Genomic DNA, 23583 nt, shown 5'->3' on the forward strand with positions numbered 1-23583 from the left:
CGTTATTTAGTGTCACACTTATCAAAGCAGCGGCTTTAAATTGCAAAAAAAATAAAAATGAAAAAATCTAATGAATTTCTGATTGGTGCAATTGTTAGGAAAAAGTCGGTATTTTCTTTTAATCAATGTAGTGATTATAAATTGTATTGTACCAGTTCAGGGTGTAGAGTGCTTTTCCTTTTCGCCCGTTGGCTGGGATAGGCTTCAGCACAGCTGCTACCCTTGTGAGGATAACCGGCTGAGAAAATGGGTGTGTATAGATATGTACATCCATCCATCCATTTAGCCACTTATCCTCACGAGGGTCGCAGGAGCGCTGGAGCCTATCCCAACTGTCAACGAGCAGGAAGTGGGGTACACCCTGAACTGGTTGCCATTCAATTGCAGGGCACGTTCAGACAAACAGCCGCACTCACAATCATACCTATGGGCAATTTGGTGTCCAATTAATGATGCATGTTTTTGGGATGTGGGAGGAAACCGGGGTGCCCGGAGAAAACCCTCGCAGGCACGGGGAGGACATGCAAACTCCACGCAGGCAGGGCCGGGATTGAACCCAGGTCCTCAGAACTGTGAGGCCAACACTTTACCAGTTGATCCACTGTTCCACATAGTTTTTGAATTGAGTTCATCTAGGAATAATCTCTAATTGCATGTTTGCATCATTTGCTTGTTATAACTAAATTTAATTTAATAACTGATAATAAACATTGGATTACACACAATGTGTATTGCCCATCATCCTTTTTTTTTTTTTTTCATTATTTATAGTACTGAATCTCATCATTTGAGTAGCAGGACTAAACATAACGGGTGACTTTTTAATCATAAAATTAGCAAAATACAAGAAGTCACATAGCATTTATACTAAAAGCATGTTAATACAATCTTCAGTAAAAAAATAAAAATGAAAAAAAAGTTACTTTGAAACCAGTAAATACCAATAAAATGTGAATTTACCATAGGTACCTGTGCCCAGATTTTTATCTTTCCAGTCATTATTGAAATTTGAAATCTACATAAAAATAACAGGCATGACCTTCGTGTTGGTCTTCTCATGGTCTGGCAAGGACCTGAATGATGCAACTTCCTGTGGACCATGTGACATGTAATATTTTAAGATTTTCAGAGGACGTAACGTAGGAAGGAGTCAAAAGCCAGGGACAGAAAAGAAAGTGAAAATGAGCATGATTAAAATTACTTTTCATGGCAAATTAAGTCACGTTTCTGAAAACGGGAACACACAACAAATGCTTCCCCCCAGTGTTCAAGGTGGCTAATTGTAATCTTTGAAATTGTATTGATTAAATATTCAATCAAATCAATGTGGAAGAAACTCTCCTGAAGGAGAGGCGTTTTACAGTTTTATCACACATTTATACATTTTGTGGGAACTACGACTGACCTTTACCTTGTAGCCTCATAAAAATCTTTAAATCTATTTTAATATAGAAAAAAACATTCATTTTGTCAAATTTGTATTCAGTTAAGTAATAATCACATATGCAATCAATTGATCAAATATTTGTTGAATTAAGTCCAACAAGTAGTTCAAATGTACTAGTTCAATTGTAAAGGATGAAAAGTTCTGGCAATGTTCAATAACTGATTTTAATGTCTAATTTGACATGAAACCATAACTGTGAGAAACCTCATTTATATGGTAATGCAAAAAAATTCTTTATAAAATGAGGACGAGCCCACGTCACAGTCAGAAATAAAAAATAAAAGATGATAATGTCAATGAAGAACATACAGAGGCTTAATTTAGGAAGGCTGGTTGGAATTTTCAATGGACTTTAGTGACAAATATTTGAGAAATTCATATTCCACAAAAGGCAGTGAGTGTGTTCTCCTTGGTTGGCCTTTCAGGGTACAAATGGACGACAAATATTTATAATTTGTGTTTGGCGGCGGGTTAGTTTTGCAGATGCATATTGCAATTTCTCCAAGGATCTTCAACAACATTCCTGCATTCCTGCCAGATTATTCCTGCAATGGAATGTATAAATACATTTTTTCCAGCTGTTTTCACATGCAGACGCACAGGAAGAGGTTCATTTATTATTTATTAAGTATTTCAGAACAGTGATGGTTGGTATGACATGAGAATTATTGTTTTTTTGTTTGTTTGTTTGTTGGATATTTATGATGGAAAGGCGTGAAAAAAGATTGTTTTTGGCATGGTAGAAGGACCAGACATAAGTAAAATGCTTTGGAGGCAGTATGCATTCCTGTCACCTGGATTGCTGCGGAATTCAAGAAGTTCCCCGGAGTAAATGCTGGGATGTAGTTAATGACATCGTTGGGCTGCGTTTGCTGGAACTTCCTTGCATTGTTTGGTTTTCGAAGAGCCCGCCTGGTGCGTTTTATGCGGTTTGAAGTTGAAGGGAAACGCCGGCCATTAGTCAAACGAGTGGAGAAACAGCAACAGGAAGCGCCGGGACGGCTTCTGTACATGCAGTCGACGGTCGCCTCATTAAAAAGCAGTCACAACATTTAGGGTCACCACCTTCTAAATTGAGTTCTCGCAAGAATACAAAATAAGTGCGAGGGACAGATCCATTTCTTTAAAAATAATAATTAAAAAAAAGTGGCTTGTCACAGTATTGGTACCCTCAAAGTTTAAAGGTAGTGCTTTTGTAAATGTACAGCGCCTTGTGAAAGTATTCGTCCCCCTTGAACTTTTCAGTCTTTCAACACATTTCAGGCTTCAAACATCCATCCATTTTCTCCGCCGCTTATCCTCACGAGGGGTGCTAGAGCTTATCCCCGCTGTCAACGGGCAGGAGGCGGGGTACACCCTGAACTGGTCGCCAGCCAATCGCAAGGCACATCGAGACAAACGGCCGCACTCACAATTTAATACAATTTAGAGTGTCCAATTATTGTTGCATGTTTTCGGGATGTGGGAGGAAACCGGAGTGCCCGGCGGAAACCCACGCAGGCACGGGGAGAACATGCAAACTCCACACAGGGGGGTCCAGGATTGAACCCGGGACCTCAGAATTGTGAGGCTAACGCTTTACCAGCTGATGCGCCGTGCCGCCCGGCTTCAAACATAAAGATATAAAATTAAATTTTTTTGCGGTCAAGAATCAACAACAAGTGGGACACAATCGTGAAGTGGAATGAAATTTATTGGATATTTTAAACCAATAAAAACCTGAAAAGTGGGGTGTGGAATATTATTTGGCCCCCTTGCATTAATACTTTATAGCGCCACCTTTTGCTGCAATTCCAGCTGCAAGTCGCTTGGGGTACGTCTCCATCAGTTTTGCACATCGAGAGACTGAAATTCTTGCCCATTCTTCCTTGCAAAAGAAGCTTGAGCTCAGTGAGGTTGGATGGAGAGAGTTTGAGAACAGCAGTCTTCAGCTCTTCCCACAGATTCTCAATTTGGATTCAGGTCTGGACTTTGACTCGGCCATTCTAACACCTGGATACGTTTATTTGTAAACCATTCCATTGTAGATTTGGCTTCATGTTTTGGATCATTGTCCTGTTGGAAGATAAATCTCTGGCCCAGTCTCAGGTCTTTTACAGACTCCCAACAGGTTTTCTTCCAGAATGGTCCTGTATTTGACTCCATTCATCTTCCCATCAGTTTTAACCATCTTCCCTGTCCCCGCTGAAGAAAAGCAGGTCCAAACCATGTGGCTGCCACCACCGTGTTTGACAGTGGGGATGGTGTGTTCAGGATGATGAGCTGCGTTGCTTTTACGCCAAACATTGTTTTGCACTGTGGCCAAAAAGTCCAATTATGGTTTCATCTGACCAGAGCACCTTCTTCCACATGTTTGGTGCGCCTCCGAGGTGGCTTGTGGCAAACTTTAAACGAGACTCTTTACGGATATCTTTGAGAAATGTGCTTCTTTTTGCCACTCTTCCATAAAGGCCAGATTTATGCAGTGTAAGACTGATTGTTGTCCTATGGACAGACTCTCCCACCAGCAGTAGATCTCTGCAGTTCATCCAGAGTGATCATTGGCCTCTTGGCTGCATCTCTTATCAGTCTTCTCCTTGTTCGAGGTGAAAGTTCAGAGGGACGGTCGGGTCTTTGTAGACTTGCAGTGGTCTGATACTCCTTCTATTTCAATATGATTGCTTGCACAGTGCTCCTTGAGACAATTAAAGTTTGGGAAATCTTTTTGTATCAAAATCTGGCTTTAAACCTCTCCAAAACAGTATCTCGGACCTGCCTGGTGTGTTCCTTGGTCTTCGCGAGGCTCTCTCCACTTTTAAACAGAACCCTGAGACTATCACAGAGCAAATGCATTGATACGGAGACTTGTTTGCACACAGGTGGATTCTGTTTATCATCATCAGTTAGCATTGGATCATTCATCCTCAGATCCTCACTGAACGTCTTGAGTGAGTTTGCTGCACTGAAAGTAAAGGGGCCGATGAGGTGGCTGGGGCATCTGATCTGGATGCCTCCCGGACGCCTCCATGGTGAGGTGTTCCGGGCATGTCCCACTGGAAAGAGACCCCGGGGACGACCCAGGAGACGCTGGAGAGACGACGTCTCTCGGCTGGCTTGGGAACCCCTCGGGATCCCTCCGGAAGAGCTGGAAGAAGTGGCTGTGGAAAGGGAAGTCTGGGTATCTCTCCTGAAGCTACTTCCCCACCTACCCAACCCAGAGAAGCAGTAGAAGATGGATGGATGGATATCCAATATATTTCATTCCACTTCATGATTGTGTCCCACTTGTTGTTGATTCTTGAGAAAAAATATAAATCTTATATCTTTATGTTTGAAGCTTCTATTGTGACAAAAGGTTGAAAAGTTCAAGGGGGCCAAATACTTTCAGAAGGCATTGCACCTGTACCTTTTCAAAGTCAAGTTACTGGATTATTGGAATTGACAGTCCACTGATTACCCTGATGTGGGGCATTGATGACCGGTGATTAGTCTCACTCGTATCAAGTGTAATATCACTGTCGTTAAAGTGGATTCATTTTTTTTCCAGTCAGTCAATTGAACAGTATTTAACTTTGTAGTATATTTTCATTTCATCTTTACAAACTGTTTGTTTTTTTTTGTTCCATTTAAATGTACTTTTCAAGAATAAAACCTCAGACTTGTTTTTGATGAACACAACCAAGAAAGGGCCTACAGTACAATGGGCGTCTTTATTCGTAGACTGCAAAACTGTGCACCGCAGCACAAATGACGCACGTCTTGATATCCGTGCCAGCGCAAGGCTTACTGCGCATTTGCCTGTTTTTTTTTCACATCTATAACAACAAATTTGTGGCACGGGGATCTAACGGAATACTGGGGAACTGATTGGTGTAAACGGTCATCATGGCGATAAAGGTTGAAAATGTTTCAGAACCACCGGGCTGGACTGTATATTGACAGACAAATGGGCTTTCTGAAAATGGTGCAAGGGTTTGGTCAGGGTTTGATCCGCATTGGCGTCAATAAGTCGGACTCGTTTCCGGTGAGAGTTGGACTCCGCCAAGGCTGCCCTTTGTCACCGATTTTGTTCACAACTTTTATGGACATAATTTCTAGGCGCAGCCGAGGCGAAGAGGGTGTCCGGTTTGGTGGCCTCAGCATCGTATCTCTGCTCTTTGCAAATGATCTGGTTCTGTTGGCTTCATCAAGCCCGTGATCTCCAACACTCACCTTTAGCGGTTCGCAGCAGTGTGTGAAGCGGCTGGGATGAGAATCAGCACTTCCAAATTTGAGACCATTGTTCTCAGTTGGAAAAGGGTGACGTGCCTTCTCCTGGTCTGGGATGAGATCCTGCCCCAAGTGGAGGAGTTCAAGTATCTTGGGGTCTTGTTCACGAGTGAGGGAAGAATGGAGCGGGAGATCGACGGATGGATCGATGCAGCGTCTGCAGTGATGCAAACTTTGTATCAGTTCGTTGTAGTGAAGAGGGAGCTAAGTGGAAAGGCGAAGCTCTCAATTTACCAGTCGATCTACGTTCCCACCCTCACCTACGGGCACGAGGTGTAGGTCGTGACCAAAAGAACAAGATCCTGGATACACGCGGTCGAAATGAGTTTCCTCCGCAGGTTGTCCGGGGTCTGGCTTCGAGATAGGGTGAGAAACTCGGTCATCCGTGAGGGGCTCAGTGTCAAGCCGCTGCTCCTCCGCATTGAGAGGAGCCAGATGAGGCGGCTGGGGCATCTGATCCGGATGCCTCCCAGACGCCTCCCCGGTGAGGTGTTCCGGGCATGTCCAACTGGAAAGAGACTCCGGGAACGACCCAGGACACGCTGGAGAGACTATGTCTCTCGGGTGGCCTGGGAAAGCCTCGGGATCCCTCCAGAAAAGCTGGAAGAAGTGGCTGGAGAAAGGGAAGTCTGGGTATTCCTGCTGAAGCTACTTCCAAGATGACCCGACCCAGAGAAGTGGTAGAAAATGGAAATGGTGCAAGGGTCAACTCAGATGAACAAAATATAAAAATTTAGTGGCATATACTACATACTGCCTCTAAAGGGACTTAGGTGACATCTTGAGGGTACACGATGGCATGGTAAAGAACCCAAATGTAAGGAGAACTTAAATACGTACAACATGCAGCAAAAAAAATCCAAGATTGGTGTCACAGAAGTATTATTTTGAAGATTTATTTGAAAGTAGCTCAGTACCTCAGTCCAGGAAACCCGTATGACTGACAGCAACCAGAAAACAATAAAGCCTCCTGTCCTTTGTTGTTTTATATTGCATGAGCTTTTGGGTTTGAAGAGTATAATTATTTCTCTCCATAGAGAAAATGTAAATAGATGGAAAGGAAGGAAAAAAAAAACCAATTTATTTCTACCCGGACACTAAAAAGACGATTTATGCCAAAGTGCTGACATTATGTTTTAGATTAATCTCCCAGCAAGTGTATGCGTTTTCATCCTCTTTTAGGACATTTGTAATTTTAGTCCAATCTCAGCCTGATTGCCCTGTTGCTCAAATGCTAATCTCCCTCGCTGTGTAAATTGTTTTCCAGTTCAACACTCAAGGAAAGACCACATTTATAGCAATAAGTACGACTGCAAATATCTCACTTAGTGCGTCAGCAAGTAATCTCCTCCGTCAGCTCTTAAATGAACTCAAGGAGTTTTATTCAGCACGTCTCTCACACCTGGATGATTTTCACCGAACTGGAGCAGGGCAAAGAAGTCAAGACAAACAAATGTGGCAGAAAGTATGTGCACTATTTGAATAAAGGCAACGACAGCAATTGAAATTTGCCAACGCTGAAATTCCATTCACGACAGCACAAGGGAACATTCTGAGGCTAAAAACAAGAAGACACACATGTTGAAAAGAAAGAGAAACAATGAAAGAAAAATGTTTTTCAATGTTCAAACCACATTTTTCAACCTTTTTATTTCATTGTTTCATTTCAATCACTTTTCAGACAAAATGAACAACTAGATCTTTTAATAGGCACTCTTGGTGAGATTCAATTTAACATTCGCTAACTGACAATATAATTGAATTATTGTTTTAAACCAGAGGTGTCCAAACTACGGCTCTGGGGCTATTTGCAGCCCGCCATCCATTTTTTTTTAGCAGCCTGCAGTACATACACACACAAAAACAAAAAAACAAAAAAAAACATTTGACACAGTCCTGCAACGGTGCGACGTATCTGACAAACACTACGACACTATTACTCCTCATAATGAGTTCATTTTACGTAGATGTTTTTTCCCTATATGCAAAGAAACTATTTACAATTCAAATAGTAACAAAAAGATTCCACGCCTTGTGACTGCAGACAGTTCAATTTCATAAGCAAAATATGTAATATGTATCATAAGTTTTTGTACTTGTCATGGTCTTATGTGTGAACATATCACTATTAATTAATCCATCCATCCATCCATCCATTTTCTTTGCCGCTTATCCTCACAAGGGTCGCGGGGAGTGCTGGAGTCTATCCCAGCTGTCAAAGGGCAGGAGGCGGGGTACACCCCGAACTGGTTGCCAGCCAATCGCAGGGCACATCGAGACAAACAGCCGCACTCACAATCACACCTAGGGGCAATTTAGAGTGTCCAATTCATGTTGCATGTTTATGGGATGTGGGAGGAAAGCCACACAGGCACGGGGAGAACATGCAAACTCCGCACGGGGGGGTCCAGGTTTGAACCCGGGACCTCAGAACTGTGAGGCCAGAGTTTTACTAGCTGCTCCACCGTGTTGGCCGCAAAGAAACTATTTAAATTAAAAGTTAAAATAGTAACAAAAAAATTCCATGTCTTGTGAATGGAGACGATTCAATTTCATAAAAACTTTTTTCTCCACTTTCTGCTGTGTCACGATCTTATTTGTGAACATATCACGATTGATTAATCATTCTGCCCAAATAATCAATGCTTGTCTGCGGGGGGGTGGGGGGGCACCTCAAAAACATTAAAAATCCAAAATTATTTGGCATATCCTTTTTAACACAAAGCTGTGACATAGTAATATTTCAAATAAAACATTTTTGCCGTGTTTTCATAAAGTTAAAGAATGTCAAATTGGCCTTCGCATCTCTTGATTTTGTCTGTTGTCCTCAAGAGGAAATTTTTGGAGACTCCTGCTTTAAACTGTTCACACGATTCATTATTCTTTCCATTAGTGGCATAGGTATGTACATTAATTATTATGACAAGCGTGTTACCAGGGACAGTAGTTTGGTGGTACTGTTCCAGTGTAGTATCTGTAAAACGGTCAACTTCAAGTGAGCTGTGTTCTGCCTTCAAAAGTCTCATTTTTCATCAATAACTGTTCTATTGTCCCGTATTGATGTAATTAAATGATGGGGAACTTTGGGTACATGTCAATAAAATAACCCACGCGTTACAATGCCATAATTACATCACAGATAAATCCAACATTCAGAAAAATAAAAGATCCTTGGAATACGGCGTGATCTCATTTGTACTGTTGTCTCTGAAGAGAGAAACACAATCAACCATTGAAGAATGTTAATTAAAGAAATATCTTCAAAGTTCAAGATGGCACAGTGAGATGAAAATATTGAGCATTATTTGGTGTTAAATTTATCGGGCTTTCATCAGATTAATCATAAATCTTCACACAAAGGTCAGTAACTTATTCCATTAGCAATAATGTCCATCTATCAAGCAAATAATCTTATATTTTTGCTGTGCACTAAAAACATTTGGCCTTAACATCAAGGGATGGATGGGGGGGGGCTTTTAGAAGTTTCTTTTTTAAAATCCGTAATGGTGCTGCGTGACTGTGCTGTTTCAGATTTGGTTATTATCTTTGAAGTACATTATTACAGTACATTTCTCCTAGTGTGCAGCGTAACCAATATGAAAACCTAATATCTATGGATTAAAAAAAGAACAATTACGTAAGACTATAGAAAACAGTTAAATAGTCTGTGCATTATGTTTAATTCATTGAAACTCCTTCTGGTTAGTGCAACCTTGCCATCGGGGGACAGTGTATCAATCATGCAAATCCAGAAAAATGAAGCATTTGGTAACTAAGATAACTCATTCGAATGCACCAATGTCAAAAAAAAAAAAATCCAATGCAATTTGAAAGTATAACGTACAGCTATTCAGTTTGTGGCATTTTGCAATGTGATTCAATGAGTGAGGGATGACTGGTTGTTACATCCAATTGCACAATTGACATACGCGCTGTAAAAAAAAAATCAAAAGAAGCTGCCACTGGTTTCTTTTAGGCAGCACACGGAACTTTCTCTCACGACCGCTGCTCCGCCACAGAATTTTTCCTAGTTTACCTTAAGCCTTCCCCCGCTCTTAAAGATATACACTCATAATTACAAATGTTACAGTACTTACGCAGCCTGTCAATGTGTTATATAATGACAGCGCTCACCACGGCTGCCTTAGTTAGCAACACAGCCTGGGCAACGTAGAGCAAAGACGAGCTAGACACGCTGCTTATGTTTACTTTCGATATTATTGCAGAAGGTTGAAAAAGAAATGCTGTTGTTTTAAGACGACTGTCGGAGTATGTGAATAATCGAAGAAAAAGTGGTTGAACTGGATGAGATTTTCTCTTTTCCGAGTGGGAAAGGTCTGGTCTGAAGCCAAAGTAGAAAGTGCAGGATGAGATGGTGCATAATTTTAAAATTCCACAAATTCGGCACAGCCTGATCCAGGATGAAAGCACAAACAATACAGGGCACAAAGAACTAATTATGTAATTTAAATATAGGAGGCAACATAACATCACCATCATTATCCCCTCCGTTGTCAGTCGCTCATGAGAGGCTGGCTGCTTGAAAAGTAGATCTTGGAGTTAAAAAAGTCTGGGCACCTCTGATTTATCTTCATGGATGATGAAACACATGATCGTATAAAAATTAGCACCGAAGCCTACAGAATTATTTTGTCCGTCAATTTAAAGAAATTGAAAGAAACAAAACTGATGGTGAGATCCTTCATCTTGTTAGGTCCATCTTTTCCAATACTTTGCTCAACTCAAAAATATGGCATTTCATTTCAAATCATGCCAAACTGTGTATGAAATGCAGTTGTACAGTAAATACCTGAACTCTTATTTATTTTCTGATGTCTAACCCAAATGTTTGCAGTCTACAGCAAAATTAAAGGAACTTTTGGAGGTTAGTGTCATCGTTTTTTTTTTTTTTTTTTTTTTACAATGTCATATTTTGCAACGTGCCTTTGGGAAACGTCACTTGCATAATTAGTTTGAAGCTTTGCTCGGTGGGTTTATGACGTGCACAATCAATTTAAAAAGCGTCGCAACAAAACCGGGCCTCTCAGTGTTTCAGCATGCCTATTTGATTTCGAGGGGATTTAGCAGAACTACTTAGTAAGTTAAGGTCACGTGTTTTTTTTTTTTCCCGACCTTGTCGACATTGCTCTTAAAAGATTCACAAAGCGAAGATCTCTAAGTCATAAAACCTAAACATGGATATTATTGTAGATGCTGCTGCATGCATGATGTCAAGAAGTACGTTTTGAAAACGTTACATTCAGAACAGTCGATTTAAAAAGTCTACACACCCCTATTCAAATATCATCCTAAAAATATGAGTTTCAAAACATTCTTCTCGAACCTGCCAAACTCAAAAGAACTAAAAATAATAATAATTGGGAGGGGCAACAAAAATAATTGAAGTGTGGTTGGCAAATTATGCATACCCTCTTCTAACATGAATGTGGCTGTTCAGGATTAACAAGCCGCGTTCAAACTCCTGTTAAATGGAAGTCAGCACACGCCTGCCGCCATTTAAAATCCCTCCGATTAACCCTAAATAAATGCCAGATGCTGTAGTAAGCTTTACCTGGCACTTTTTCATGCTGCCTAGCAGAATCCTGTGGTTTTCGTGCAAACACTGACTGCATTTTGTTCTTTGTTCATAATTTGTAATATAATTGGTTAATTCTGAATATAGCAACATCCCATTTATTCACAGGCGTGCATACTTCTGCAACTACCTCATTTCTGTTAGTTTGGAAAAGTTTTTCTTTTTTATAAAGCGCTGTACAGGTTAGGCAATATTCATGATGGAAAAAGTTTTGAAAGGATTTGTCTTTTATCTTTTTATAGCAGAAAAAGGTGTCATTTAAATAGAGCTTATGCACCTACGTCATAAAATCACATCAAGCTAAGCATTGCTCAATGCTAAGTCAGTTGGAGACGACACGGAAATGTCTTGCAGCACGGCGCCCAGTCTTTTCCGATACCATTAGAGACACTTGGCATAGAGGACCCGTATTTAATGCCAAAGTCGATGTTTCGCTGGTAAGAAATTGGGCTGTTAATTCGCTTCCGTTTGTCTTGGACAACTGGATCTACACATGGATCTGTTGTCAAGATTTACACGGAAAAGTTTGAAAGCGTATAAAAGTCTGGACAGGTACGAATACTTCGTTGCTGGATCTGTTCTCATCAGGAAGAAATCCCACATAGTGACGGTTTTGACGGCTCGTGAGCGCGGAAGTGTGTTCGGCCACACGTTAACCCTTTGCCGGAATGGGTTGATCTTTCCCGCTAGTATTCAATAAATACCAATATTTAAATAACTCCTGGTTTTACACAAACTCGCATTCATTAACTATGATTGGGGAGGGGGGAGGACGGAGTTGTCTCCATCTAATGTACACGGAAGCGTATTGCGGCCACATGTTAACCTCCGTAAACCTGTTTTTTTTTTTAATACGAATTGTTCTCAAATGAGCCAACTTGACATTATAAATACTTTTTGGTAATTTGAGATTGAGAATAATAATTCCTACCTGAAATGAAACTATCACTACACAGTCGTGTGCATTTTGGTTGGGCACCATCTATCATGTTTAACCCATTCATGGGCAGGGTGGCAATTTTTTGCCTTATTGAGATAAGTCTCCTAACAAGCCACAATCAAGGAAATAACACTTCTTTTTCGTTTATAGTTAAGTTACATGATAACTTTACTAATTTATAATCTTGTCCCAAAAACAGGACGCTGCCCGCGAGAGGGTACTTGGGTTTTCTTAGATCGTCCCTAAAACCAGAATCAGAATCACATTAAAACACTTAAATAGTTTGATATACTGAAAGATATAATGCATGAAACTCAGGATGTCCCAAAAATGGGACGCTGCCAACGAATGGATTTTAATTGCCGAAATCCATCTATATTTTTTGGTCTTTTCAGATGGTATTGCATAGAATGATCTCTTTGGATATCTGTCTTGTCTGTTGTGTCAACCAACACAACAACAGGTCTCGGGTAATGTAAATATTCTCCTCTGGTTCAACGTCCCCCAAAATGTCGAGCAACTCTGTTTGACGGGCAATATGGCGGCGTGAAAATGGTGACGTCACGTGCACGAGCTCTATAGGGGTGTGTAGACTTTATATAGCCACTCTATCCTATGCTTCAGCACAATTTCTCTCATAAAACCTAGTGATGTTTTACTTTTGGCTAATCGTCAACCTGTCTGTGTTTTACTCCAATTATTGATCTAACCCAGGCCTAAATGTTAGTTCTTGTTCTTTATGAAAAAACACAAGGCCGCACGGAAGCATTTCAAGAGTCGTGGCGAGCAATGTGAAAGCCAGGGCCAACTTTAATTAAAACTCACAATCGTCAATGCAGTCACAGCGGATTGACACTCGAGTTATTTGGAAGTTGGCGCGTGCGGGGGGGAAACAAAACACACAAAACTCACGACCGTGCCGTGCGATCACCTTTGAACAAGATTTGTGAGCATTCGGCCGTCTCAGACAGATCACACTAGGAGAAGAGAAATGTCTAAAACACACACACACAAAAAAAAAACATACACACATGAAGGAAAACAACGCAATTAAGCAGAGTCTTGAATACAAGATACAGTACAATTTAGAAAAAAAAAAAAAGACATTTTGTAATTGGTTTCATAATCGCGGAGCCGTTACGCGGACAAACATTTCCGCAACTTGGCTTTTTTTCGTAACGCGGATTATAAAACTGTTTTTCCACATCTGGTGTAATAAACATCACACGTGCAGCTGAGTTTAAAGTTGTTTCAGCCGTGCGGCATCTTAAAAGTCAATAGCTGAGAGCAAATCCAACGCCATATTGCCGTAAACAAAAACGTTAATTCAAAAAAAAATTGCTAAAGTGCCAGATAAGCCACGATAGATGTTATAGAAGAGGTTACAGCAAGAGCGGCGAGCTCGCCAGCCTCCGTTGTCTACAGTAAATAAAAATTAATAATCAAAAATAAAATAAAATACCGAGTCTCTGTCAGTTCTCGCCAGAACTGAAGGTGTGGGCTTCAAGGCCTCGTTATGCGGAGACTCGACAGTAGATGGCAGCGAAGTACAAACTAAATACTAAGAAGCCGGGCCACAGCATGAGATAATACATATTATGATAAAGAAAATTGCACATATGCAAGATCACGCCAGATTTCAGTCCACTTTTCGCCACTGTTAGATCCTGAAGGCAGTTCTGGGATATAAAGTGCTTGAAGGCAGTCAGTCGTCATGACCTGAGCAACGTGCGAGCGTTAACGGCCGCTCTCAGCGTCACTTACGAAAACACCCGGCAACCATTTGACATTTTAGCAGCCGGAAATTTCAAGTGCGCTCGCTCTTGCGCAAAAAAAAAAAAAAAAAGATATCCATTTCGTTTTTTGATGATGTATATTATTCAATCGGAGTGTGCAAATGACTTGTGTGCTCACAAAATTATTTGATTACATTTAAAAACAAAAGAAAATCCATTTTTATTTGGATGAAAAAAAAATCTGTCTCACCCTGTATTATGTCATAAAGTCTTAATATTCAAATTTTCTCCTGAGCTGATTTGATCCAGCATGATTAAACCACAAAGTATGTTTAGATGCTTTTAGATTTATTGTAATTTGAAATACAGACTTTGTTCTGGATCAAAATGTCAAACATTCACTAATTTTAAGAATTTGTATTCTACTTATCATTAGGATAATAGCATAAGCAGTCACTATATCAATTAAAAAAATGTGTCTGTGGGGGAAAAAAAATGTTTTTTTAATATCTGCATAAATTCTCAATCATCAAGCGCATGGTAATCTGTAAAGGTTGAATCCAGATTTGTAATTTGTTGTCATTTCTTGTTTTATGAAAACATTAAATTACTTTGGTAATTATGATATTAGGTTGTTGACATTGTATTTGATGCAACCTTATTCACCGTGGCTTATTTAAAAAAAAAAAAAAAAAAAAAAAAAAATGGACCGAGCCGCACTGAAACCCACAACCACCACGGTTAGATTATCGCCTACACCCGCAGAACCCAAGGGCCCGGCCCACTGGGCGCGGCCTCCGTTTGCATCTGCAGCAGAACGTCGTATAAAACCAGCAGCAGGGGCAAGCTCAGGCTCAGCAGCTCGTATAGGAAGATATAGTCCTGGACGTTGTCCCTGAGGTGGCAAGCGAAGGCCCGCGCTGCCCCGCGTACCCGGCGGCACACCCGCCTGGGGGCGCCAGTCACGGCGCTCGCCACGCTCAGGGGCCTGCTCAGCTGCTTTCTCACCAAAGAGCTGAAGGTACCTGCGGCGGGCTGGCTCTGCAGAGCCGCCGTGCAGCTGGAGGGGGCGCTCTCTTCCGCAGCGCCACATCGCCCCTCAAACCGCCTCGCCAAATGATTCTAGGGCAGAGGAGGATCATCAGTGCTGGGAAGTTATGAACTACAAATACTTTTTCTGCACATAAATAAATTGTTCAGTTACAGCAGTAGCTTGACAATTTTTTTTTTTTTTAAATCATCTTTCCTCATTCCAAAAATACATTTTTTGCTGTTTTCTTAACTAGAAAACTATTACTAAAACTATCATTTTTTACTTTACAAAAACAAACACAGTAATGGCATAATTAAATGGAATATAAAGAAGTGAATATTTTTTTTTGCTTCAATTCAAGACTAACCTACTCTTCTTCTGAAGCATACATTTTAAGCAAAACATTTCTGAAATTATTTCATGATATAAACTATACATGTATTACTATGCAGTTTATTATTACGAAAAGCTAAAAAAATGCTTTCAAAAGCCAATTTTTTAGGCTTGGAACGCATTATTTCTTTTTCCATTAATTGTAATGGGAAATATCGATTTGGTTTTCAAACAAATCACTTCTCGAACCTCCTCGTCTTCAGGAACGGATTGTGGTTAAGAACAGAGGTTCTATTGTACTTTTTAAAAGGTAAAGATACGTCCCTTTGATGTTTAGTACGACAGGAACTTCAACAGAGAGCGACATCAAGCTGCGTGATGCTTCGTTTTGCATAGAATTGTTCACTGTCGAAATGCTGCTTGGTACCAAGTGACTTCACAGCCGCCAGTATCTGTACTTCTACTTAAGTGCGAGTACCTCAGCCACCACTGACACAGTCAAACCACATGAATCCACATTTGGGATGCTTGGTTCTTCTTACCGTGCGTGGAGACAGCAGGCTTTTCCCATTGTTAAGGCGATCAAAGTGAAGCTTGCAGTACAGTTTACCTGTCAGAGGACATCAACTGTTAATTTGAACCCAACCAAAAATATCAGCTACTCCTGCACAATCAATCAAGATCAAATAAAAGATCAGTATTATTACAGTGAAGAAAATAAGTATCTGAACACCGTGCTATATTCCAAGTTCTCCCACTTAGGAATTATCGAGGGGTCTCAAATTTTCATCGTAGGTGCATGTCCACTGTGACAGAGATAATCTAAAAAGAAAAATGCAAAACTCACAAGTTATGATTTTTTTAACGATTTGTGTGTTACAGCTGCAAATAAGTATTTGAACACCTGAGAAAACCATTGTTAATATTTGGTATACTAGCCTTGTTTGGAACTACAGAGGTAAAATGTTTCCTGTAGTCGTTCACCAGGTTTGGACCCACTGCAGGAGGGATTTTGGCCCACTCCTCCACACAGATCTTCTCCAGACCAGACAAGTTTCAGGGCTGTCGCCAAGAAACACGGAGTTTCACCTACCTCCAAAGATTTTCTATTGGGTTTAGGTCTGGAGACTGGCTAGGCCACACCAGAATCTTGATATGCTTCTTACGGAGCCAATCCTTGGTTTTCCTGGCTGCGTGCTTCGGGTCATTGTCATGTCGAAAGACCCAGCCACGACCGATCTCCAATGCTCTGACTGAGGGAAAGCGGTTGCTCCCCAAAATCTCACAATACATGGCCGCAGTCATCTTCTCCCTAACACAGTGCATTTGTCCTGTACCATGTGCAAAAAAACACCCCCAAGCCATGATGTTACCACCCCCATGCTTCACAGTAGGGATGGTGTTCTTGAGATGGAACTCATCATTGGTCTTCCTCCAAACACGTTGAGTGGATTTCTGACCAAAAAGTTCCATTTTGGTCTCATCTGACCACAAAACCTTCTCCCATGACTCGTCTGTATCATCATCCTTTCTGGATTTGTCTTTTTAGATGATCTCTCTCACAGTGGACATGCACCTACGATGACAATTTCAGACCCCCTCCATGATTTCTAAGCGGGAGAACTTGCAACATAGCAGGGTGTTCAAATACTTATTTTCTTCACTGTATATTCTGCCTTTGCAAGGATAACGCTCCACTCCCCCATTTTACAGCTTGGATTCATTGCATATTAGCTGGGAAATAAATGTCAAGTGGCAGTACCGTGTTGCGAGTCAAAGGCGTGCGATCCCTGGCGCAGGGCCGAGCTGCAGGTGGTGCAGCGAAAGCACTCCCTGTGGAAGTAGAAGCCCTCCGCACAAATCCTCTCCACCAGATAAACGCGCCGCTGGCACGAGTGGCACTTTTCGCCGCACTGGGGGAAGCCTCGTTGGAACGAGCTGCCCTGAGGAACACAACACACCAGGGGGGTCGGGATGGATTCGGAAGACTTCGTTTCAAAGACCTCATGAAAGAAACACAAACCAAAAATATGGATTCCTTTTACAAAATACAGCAGTGTCGTTAATCCACCCAAAAGAATAAAATATGGCTGTATTTTAATAAGGAAGTAGCACAAAATATTTACCTTACCCATCCCTCCATCCATTTTCTTTGCCGCTTATCCTCACGAGAGTCACAGGGCGTGCTGGAGCCTATCCCAGCTGTCAACGGGCAGTAGGCGGGGTATGCCCTGAACTGGTCACCAGCCAATCGCAGGGCACATAGAGACAAACAGCCAGACTCAAAATCACACCTTGGGGCAATTTAGAGTGTCCAATTAATGTTGCATGTTTTTGGGATGTGGGAGAAAACCAGAGTGCCCGGAGGAAACCCACGCAGGCGCGGGGAGAACATGCAAACTCCACACATGTGGGTCTGGGATTGAACCCGGGATCTCAGAACTGTGAGTCCAACGCTTTTCCAGCTGATCCACCATCCAGCCCTTTTTACTTTACCATGAAATGGAATTAAAAAGAGTCCAACAGTTTTTGTCACACTGAATAGTCAATGCTGCTCCTTCCGGAGTGCCTGCCTTGGCCACCTGGGGGCAGTCTATAATAGACAGCGATACGGTACTGTTCATTTAGGCATTATTACGATTCCCCCTTCAAGGCAGCCTTTTTGCAGGAGTTTGTCTTATTACAGTAGGGCGTGTCCTGCCTCGAAGTGGGATTAAGAACACTTAACTCCTCTTTGAGCTCATCAATTTGGCATTCATATTGGTCGTTCTACTCAGAGGACAAGGAATATATGACTGTGAGTACTGTTACATAGCTTACATTGTGTTCAGTCGGTTACATAGAGGCTAAAAGCATTGCAAAATAGATGCTAATTAGTGTTAGCATCAAAGCTAGTGGGGGAGTTTAACTTGTTTGGCTGTTTGAAACACACAAGTGTAATTCTGTATGTAGGTTTTCTTTGCGCTTCAATACAAAAGCTAGACCAAAACATCACCTGGAGAAAAAGCCGTTATTTAACTAAATTTGTTATTTTACTGGACGGCACGGTGGGTCAGCTGGTGAAACGTTGGCCTCACAGTTTCTGAGGTCCCGGGTCCAATCCAAGGCCCGCCTGTGTGGAGTTTGCATGTTCTCCCCGTGCTTGTTAGTTGGACACTCTCAATTGCACCTAGGTGTGATTGTGACTGCAGCTGTTTGTCTCTATGTGCCCTGCGATTGGCTGGCGACCAGTTCAGGGTGTACCCCGCCTCCTGCCCATTGACAGCGGGGATAGGCTCCAGGACTCCCCGTGACCCTCGTGAGGATGAGCGGCAAAGATAATGTATGGATGCATGTTATGTTGCTTGCATTTTATATTACAGTATCGCGGCTATTTACACTCCCACGTTTAACCACATGGCAGGACAAAAATGTTGGATATGCCATATCAGAATGTCCAGATGGGCGCTCATTGTACATGCTCAACAATTCTGTGAAAAATGTTTAAATCAAAAGAGTTATGTTGTTGTTGCACACTTTCACTCAACAATTCAACAATTTCAATCATGAATGTGTGGAAAACCATTGGCACACTGTGCATGCTTAGTCCAAACAGAAGGGGGAAACATATGATAATATCAGAAGGTTCACTCAAAATGGGAGCGGGAAATCACACTTTTGTTATACAGCATCGGTATCAATATTAGGTTTTCCAACAAAAGTAGTCGTGCAAAAGTGAAATATGATGATGACATTATGGGATGGGTGGAGCAGAACCCATTAGGAAACCACCAAGCACCCACATCCAAATAAAACCACATTCTCCTCCTCTGCTGCTGATGGTAAGCGCACGTGCGCAAAAAGCACACGTGTGGAAAGGATGAAGGACATTTTTTTAAGGATGCATTCGTCTTAAGTTTCCTCTGCGTCAGATTGCTTGATTTACTGAACATTTGAAAAACTAACATTTGTAAAATAAAGTTGGGTATACAACATTTTTTAGTAGTAGTTTCATCAAACAACTGATCCATTGAAAAATACATTTGTAAAATAACTTACACAATGTTTTGGTTAATTATATCAAACAAGTGGTCAATTTATTTTTAAAAATGTCGAAAATAAACCTCCATATATATGTATGCATACATATATATACAGTACAGCTAACATTTTAGTAATTCATCAATAAATAAAATCAATGACATTATAATAAATTAATATTCTTAAATTATTTACCTTTTTATTTTTTATTCATTCATAAAAATCAATTTATTGCAAATGACAAAATACTTAAAAAGTGGTTGGATTAAGATATGTATTTTATTAATTGGTCAAATTATTGTGTACCATTAAATTATAGTAAAAATACAAATTTTGATTTTTTTCCAGTGCATTAATTAAATTTAGATATAAGGTAAAGGTAGTAGCAAAATAACCTTTAGATATACAGATAATATTCTGCAAATATTTCAATAAATTTGTTAATGAATTTATTGTAAATAAAGCAAAATTAGTTAATTTAATGATTTCACATTTGACATTCTGTATGAATTGATTCATGAATTAATGTATTATCTTTAACATAAAAAAGATAATTATTTTCGATATTTTAAACTTTTTTTTTTTTTAACTTTTAATTTCAGACTATTTGGTCCGTCTGACTTGGTTTAAAAATCAAATGTGGCCCTTCAGTCCTAAAGTATGCCCAACATTACTTACTGTAGCGTATATTTCATCCCCAATACCATGAAGAACAAATCATTAGTGAGCAAATATACCAGCGGTATGACGATCTTAATCTTTGAACTTTGAACATGAAACTGATTCCATGCCAAGCATGCAAAAGGAACACAAGGATCCAAGTGCAAGCGCGTGATAGTCACCTTGCTAACAACGGAGCTGTCTGCTGAAATCAAGCCGCTGAGGTGAACGGCTTTCTCCTTTATGCTCTTTGACTGAAACTCTCGAGTTTGTCGCGACTGAGCCTTTTTCTAAAACGTGAAATGGGAACAAAAAGTCAGTCTGGCGACTTCTGTCTGATGACACAAAAGGAACTGCGCAGGTTCTGCATATGAACATTTTTTGGAAAACAAAAACAATGTTTAAAGTTCCTACAATTCTATTTGTCTCATATTTTTATCAACTAACCTTTCCTTTTGCTTCACTTTCTATGTTAATGCTAGTCTGATTTTCGAGAGATGCTTCATACGACAACAAATGACAAAAATTGGCAAGTACCGTAATTACCGGCCTAGAAGCCGCGACTTTTTTCCACACGCTTTCAACACTGCGACTTATGGGGTGATGCGGTTAATTTGTGCACGGCCGCAAGGGGGCACTCGAGCAGAAAAGGTAAGAGTGACAGTGGTGGAATATATGTGCCAAGGAAGTGACTTTTACCGGTATGTTTTTCTTGTGTTTTTTTTCCTTTAACCGGCCCTGTTAGCGCTGTACCAGCCTCTTGCTGCTGTATTACTGTCGTGTCTCAGTGATTTTTACCAGTATGTTTTATTTTAACTGGCACCGTTAGTGCCGCGCTAGCGTTAACTCGGCGGTAGCCCGTTGCTGCCGCGTCTCAGTGATTTAGGTATGGGTTTTTTTAAAAAACGGATTTGTTAGTGCTGTGTTGCTACTGTGTAGCTGTTGCGTTTGTTTTTTTTTTTTTACCGGTATGGTTTTTTTTTTTTTAACCAGCCCTGTTCGTGCTACCATGTTGTTGTAATGTTAAGCTAAGGTATTAAAACTTTGTGTACCATCTTTCTTAGTAAATATCTCGTGTTTCAATGTGGGCACTTGCGGCTTTTACACATGTGCGGCTTATGTATGTACCAAATGGTATTTCCTTTACAAATGTACTGGGTGAGGCTTATAACCAGGTGCGCTCTGCAGGCCGGAAATTACGGTATACGCTTCACAACGGCAAACGACATCACCAGAGATCTCATGGGTTCGCCACTAATGCTAAATGGATAAAGCTAACAGTAAGAAGAGCAACAGACGGGCCATCTTGTGAAACTCAACCAAAACTCCAGACGTTCATTTTACTCGCTAACCCTTTTGAAGGTCAAGATGTTGAGTTTTGTTTTTTTACTTTCAGCAAAACTGATTCATTTTAAATAGCCAGATGTTAAGACTGCCTGGCCAAAACTGCACTACACACACACACACACACACAAACAGGTTTTCCGGGCCTGCTCCCGGCGTGCTCCAGCTGGACGGATAATTACGGGTCTGACTACGTTACACATTCATCAGGGTTTCGTCACGTTCCATCACGGCACGCGAGGATCGCAATGAAGGGAAAGAAGTGAAAGAGGGCAACGAGGAAAGGAACCGGAGAAGACTTCACCTCACAGATGAGTTCATCCACCTCCTTGAGGCGCTGCAGAACTCTGGACATGAACGCGACCGCCGAGTGGGCGGAGGGCGCGGTCCACCCTTCGCTCTCTGATTCTGGCGAGATCTCCGCCTGCTCGTGTGTCGGAAGCACACGTCTGAGTTTCACGTCAGCGAAGCAGCACGGAGGCAGAGGCGGGATCTCCCGGGCTTTGGGTCGAAGCACCGCGGGGACTGAGTTTTGCGCCGCGTGTCTGATGCGGGCTTGGAACTGAAAAGCGATGATAAAGACAGACAACGCTGTCGTAAATCTTCAACCGGCGGATTATTGACGTAACTCTTCTGGCGGTTTTACATTGTTGTTATGGTTAGGTCACGGGTGTCAAACTAAAGGCCCGTGGGCCACATACGGCCCAGCGTGTAATTACTAAAGCTTTTACGTAAGCATGTGTTTGTGGGCGATTATTGGGGTTTGCACAAAGGAGATTTAAGGTAGTTTGTGCAGTAACTTCCACACACTCGAGCCACGCGAGTTTGGACAGATTAGTTCAATAAAGCTGGTCAACAAATGCATCGTCTAAGACGGTGATTCCCAACCTTTATTGAGCTAAGGCAAAAAGTCTCTAAATCTCAAGGCACACCACCAAACAAAAATGTCGGGGAAAAAGTACATACGCAAGTCAATTATACACTTTCTGACGTCCAATAGAAGAACATTTATCTGTTCTGTCTTTATAGATTGATGAAGAAAGATACATTATTTGTTGCAAATAAATAATATTTGGACCAATTAAGTCAAATTTGATAATTTCCTGTGGCACATCAGAACAACTTTCGCGGCACAATAATGTTCCACGCCATGGTTGGGAATCACTGGTCCAAGACTACTTAGCTGATCTCGGACGATTTTTCTGTGCTATCTCGAAATATCACATTGGTTTGAAAAATGAGGCGGGGGAGCACGGTTACTTGGAAAATGTGCAACTTCGTGAACGAAAATAAATCCAAGTGAAATGTCTTTTTCTCTCTTACAACACGAGATGAAGCAGGACAAGATGGTTGTAAAAGACTGGCACTCATGAAAGCGACGACAGTTGGCGTAATGGTGAGTTGTATTTGAAATCAATCATCAATTTTTCCTTGCTTCTTTGTTGCGGGCACACTTTAATCTTCGGTTATGAGTCCAATGCATATTTAAAAAAAGAAAATAAATCGCCGGTCACGGTGATGTTTACACAGGTTAAGGTGTGGTTGCAACACGCTTCCGTGTACGGGGGCTGAAACCTATCCCAGCGGTTTATTTTCTTTTTTTAAATACGCATTGGACTCATTTGAGAAGAATGCATATTTAAAAAAAATTTTAAAAAGTCTGTCACGGAGAGGTTTACTGAAGTTCAACGTGTGGCCGCAACACGCTTTGTGTACGTAGGAGCCGACTCACTGTCTTTTTTGTTTTTTTTCCCAATCATACTGTGAGTGTGTGTAAAACCCCTGGTTCATTTATGTAAATATTGGGATTTGTATTGAAAAAAATCTGAGCGGCTCCATCACTATGTGGGATTTATTCTTGATTGAAAACAGATCCAGCAACGGAGTATTTGTACGCGTCCAGACTTTTCTACGCTTTCAAACTTTTCCGTGTAAATCTCGACGACTTACTCACGAGATCCATGTGTAGATCCAGTTGTCCAAGACAACCAGAACAGAGTTAATAGTCCAATTTCTTATCGGTGAAAACATCGACTTCGGCATTAAATATAGGTCCTCTATGCCAAGTGTCTCTCTTTTTTCCATGTACCTTCGTTTATTATCACCTTCTAAATGTTTAACGATATTGGACAAAACTATACGTGCTATAAAATGTATTTTTGCGTCGTCTCCAACCGACTGAGCATTGAAGAATGGTTTGTTTGACCGGCACTTCTGGCCAGTGAC

At 41.1% G+C, this 23583-nt stretch overlaps 1 protein-coding gene and 1 long non-coding RNA gene across 6 annotated transcripts in view; one reads left to right on the plus strand and one right to left on the minus strand.

Moving 5' to 3' along the window:
- Window positions 1-23583, plus strand: part of LOC133497789 (uncharacterized) — a 47026-nt gene that overhangs the window by 12113 nt on the left and 11330 nt on the right. For both annotated transcript variants that reach the window (XR_009794104.1, XR_009794105.1), the window contains exon 3: window positions 22689-22753. This is a non-coding gene — a long non-coding RNA (uncharacterized LOC133497789). The remainder of the gene's footprint in view (window positions 1-22688; window positions 22754-23583) is intronic.
- mical2a (microtubule associated monooxygenase, calponin and LIM domain containing 2a) overlaps window positions 13019-23583 on the minus strand; it is a 51800-nt gene continuing 41235 nt past the window's right edge. For 2 of the 4 annotated variants that reach the window (XM_061813954.1, XM_061813958.1), the window contains 5 exons: window positions 21662-21919; window positions 20196-20303; window positions 17096-17276; window positions 15876-15943; window positions 13019-15089 (listed from right to left, as the gene is read on the minus strand). In XM_061813954.1, the coding sequence (XP_061669938.1) occupies window positions 14721-15089; window positions 15876-15943; window positions 17096-17276; window positions 20196-20303; window positions 21662-21919 (984 nt within the window). In that variant the 3' untranslated portion in view covers window positions 13019-14720. The remainder of the gene's footprint in view (window positions 15090-15875; window positions 15944-17095; window positions 17277-20195; window positions 20304-21661; window positions 21920-23583) is intronic. The other 2 variants (XM_061813955.1, XM_061813957.1) reach the window with 2 other exon arrangements.

Source organism: Syngnathoides biaculeatus, chromosome 3, assembly GCF_019802595.1.
Source record: "Syngnathoides biaculeatus isolate LvHL_M chromosome 3, ASM1980259v1, whole genome shotgun sequence".
In the NCBI taxonomy this organism is placed as follows: domain Eukaryota; kingdom Metazoa; phylum Chordata; class Actinopteri; order Syngnathiformes; family Syngnathidae; genus Syngnathoides; species Syngnathoides biaculeatus.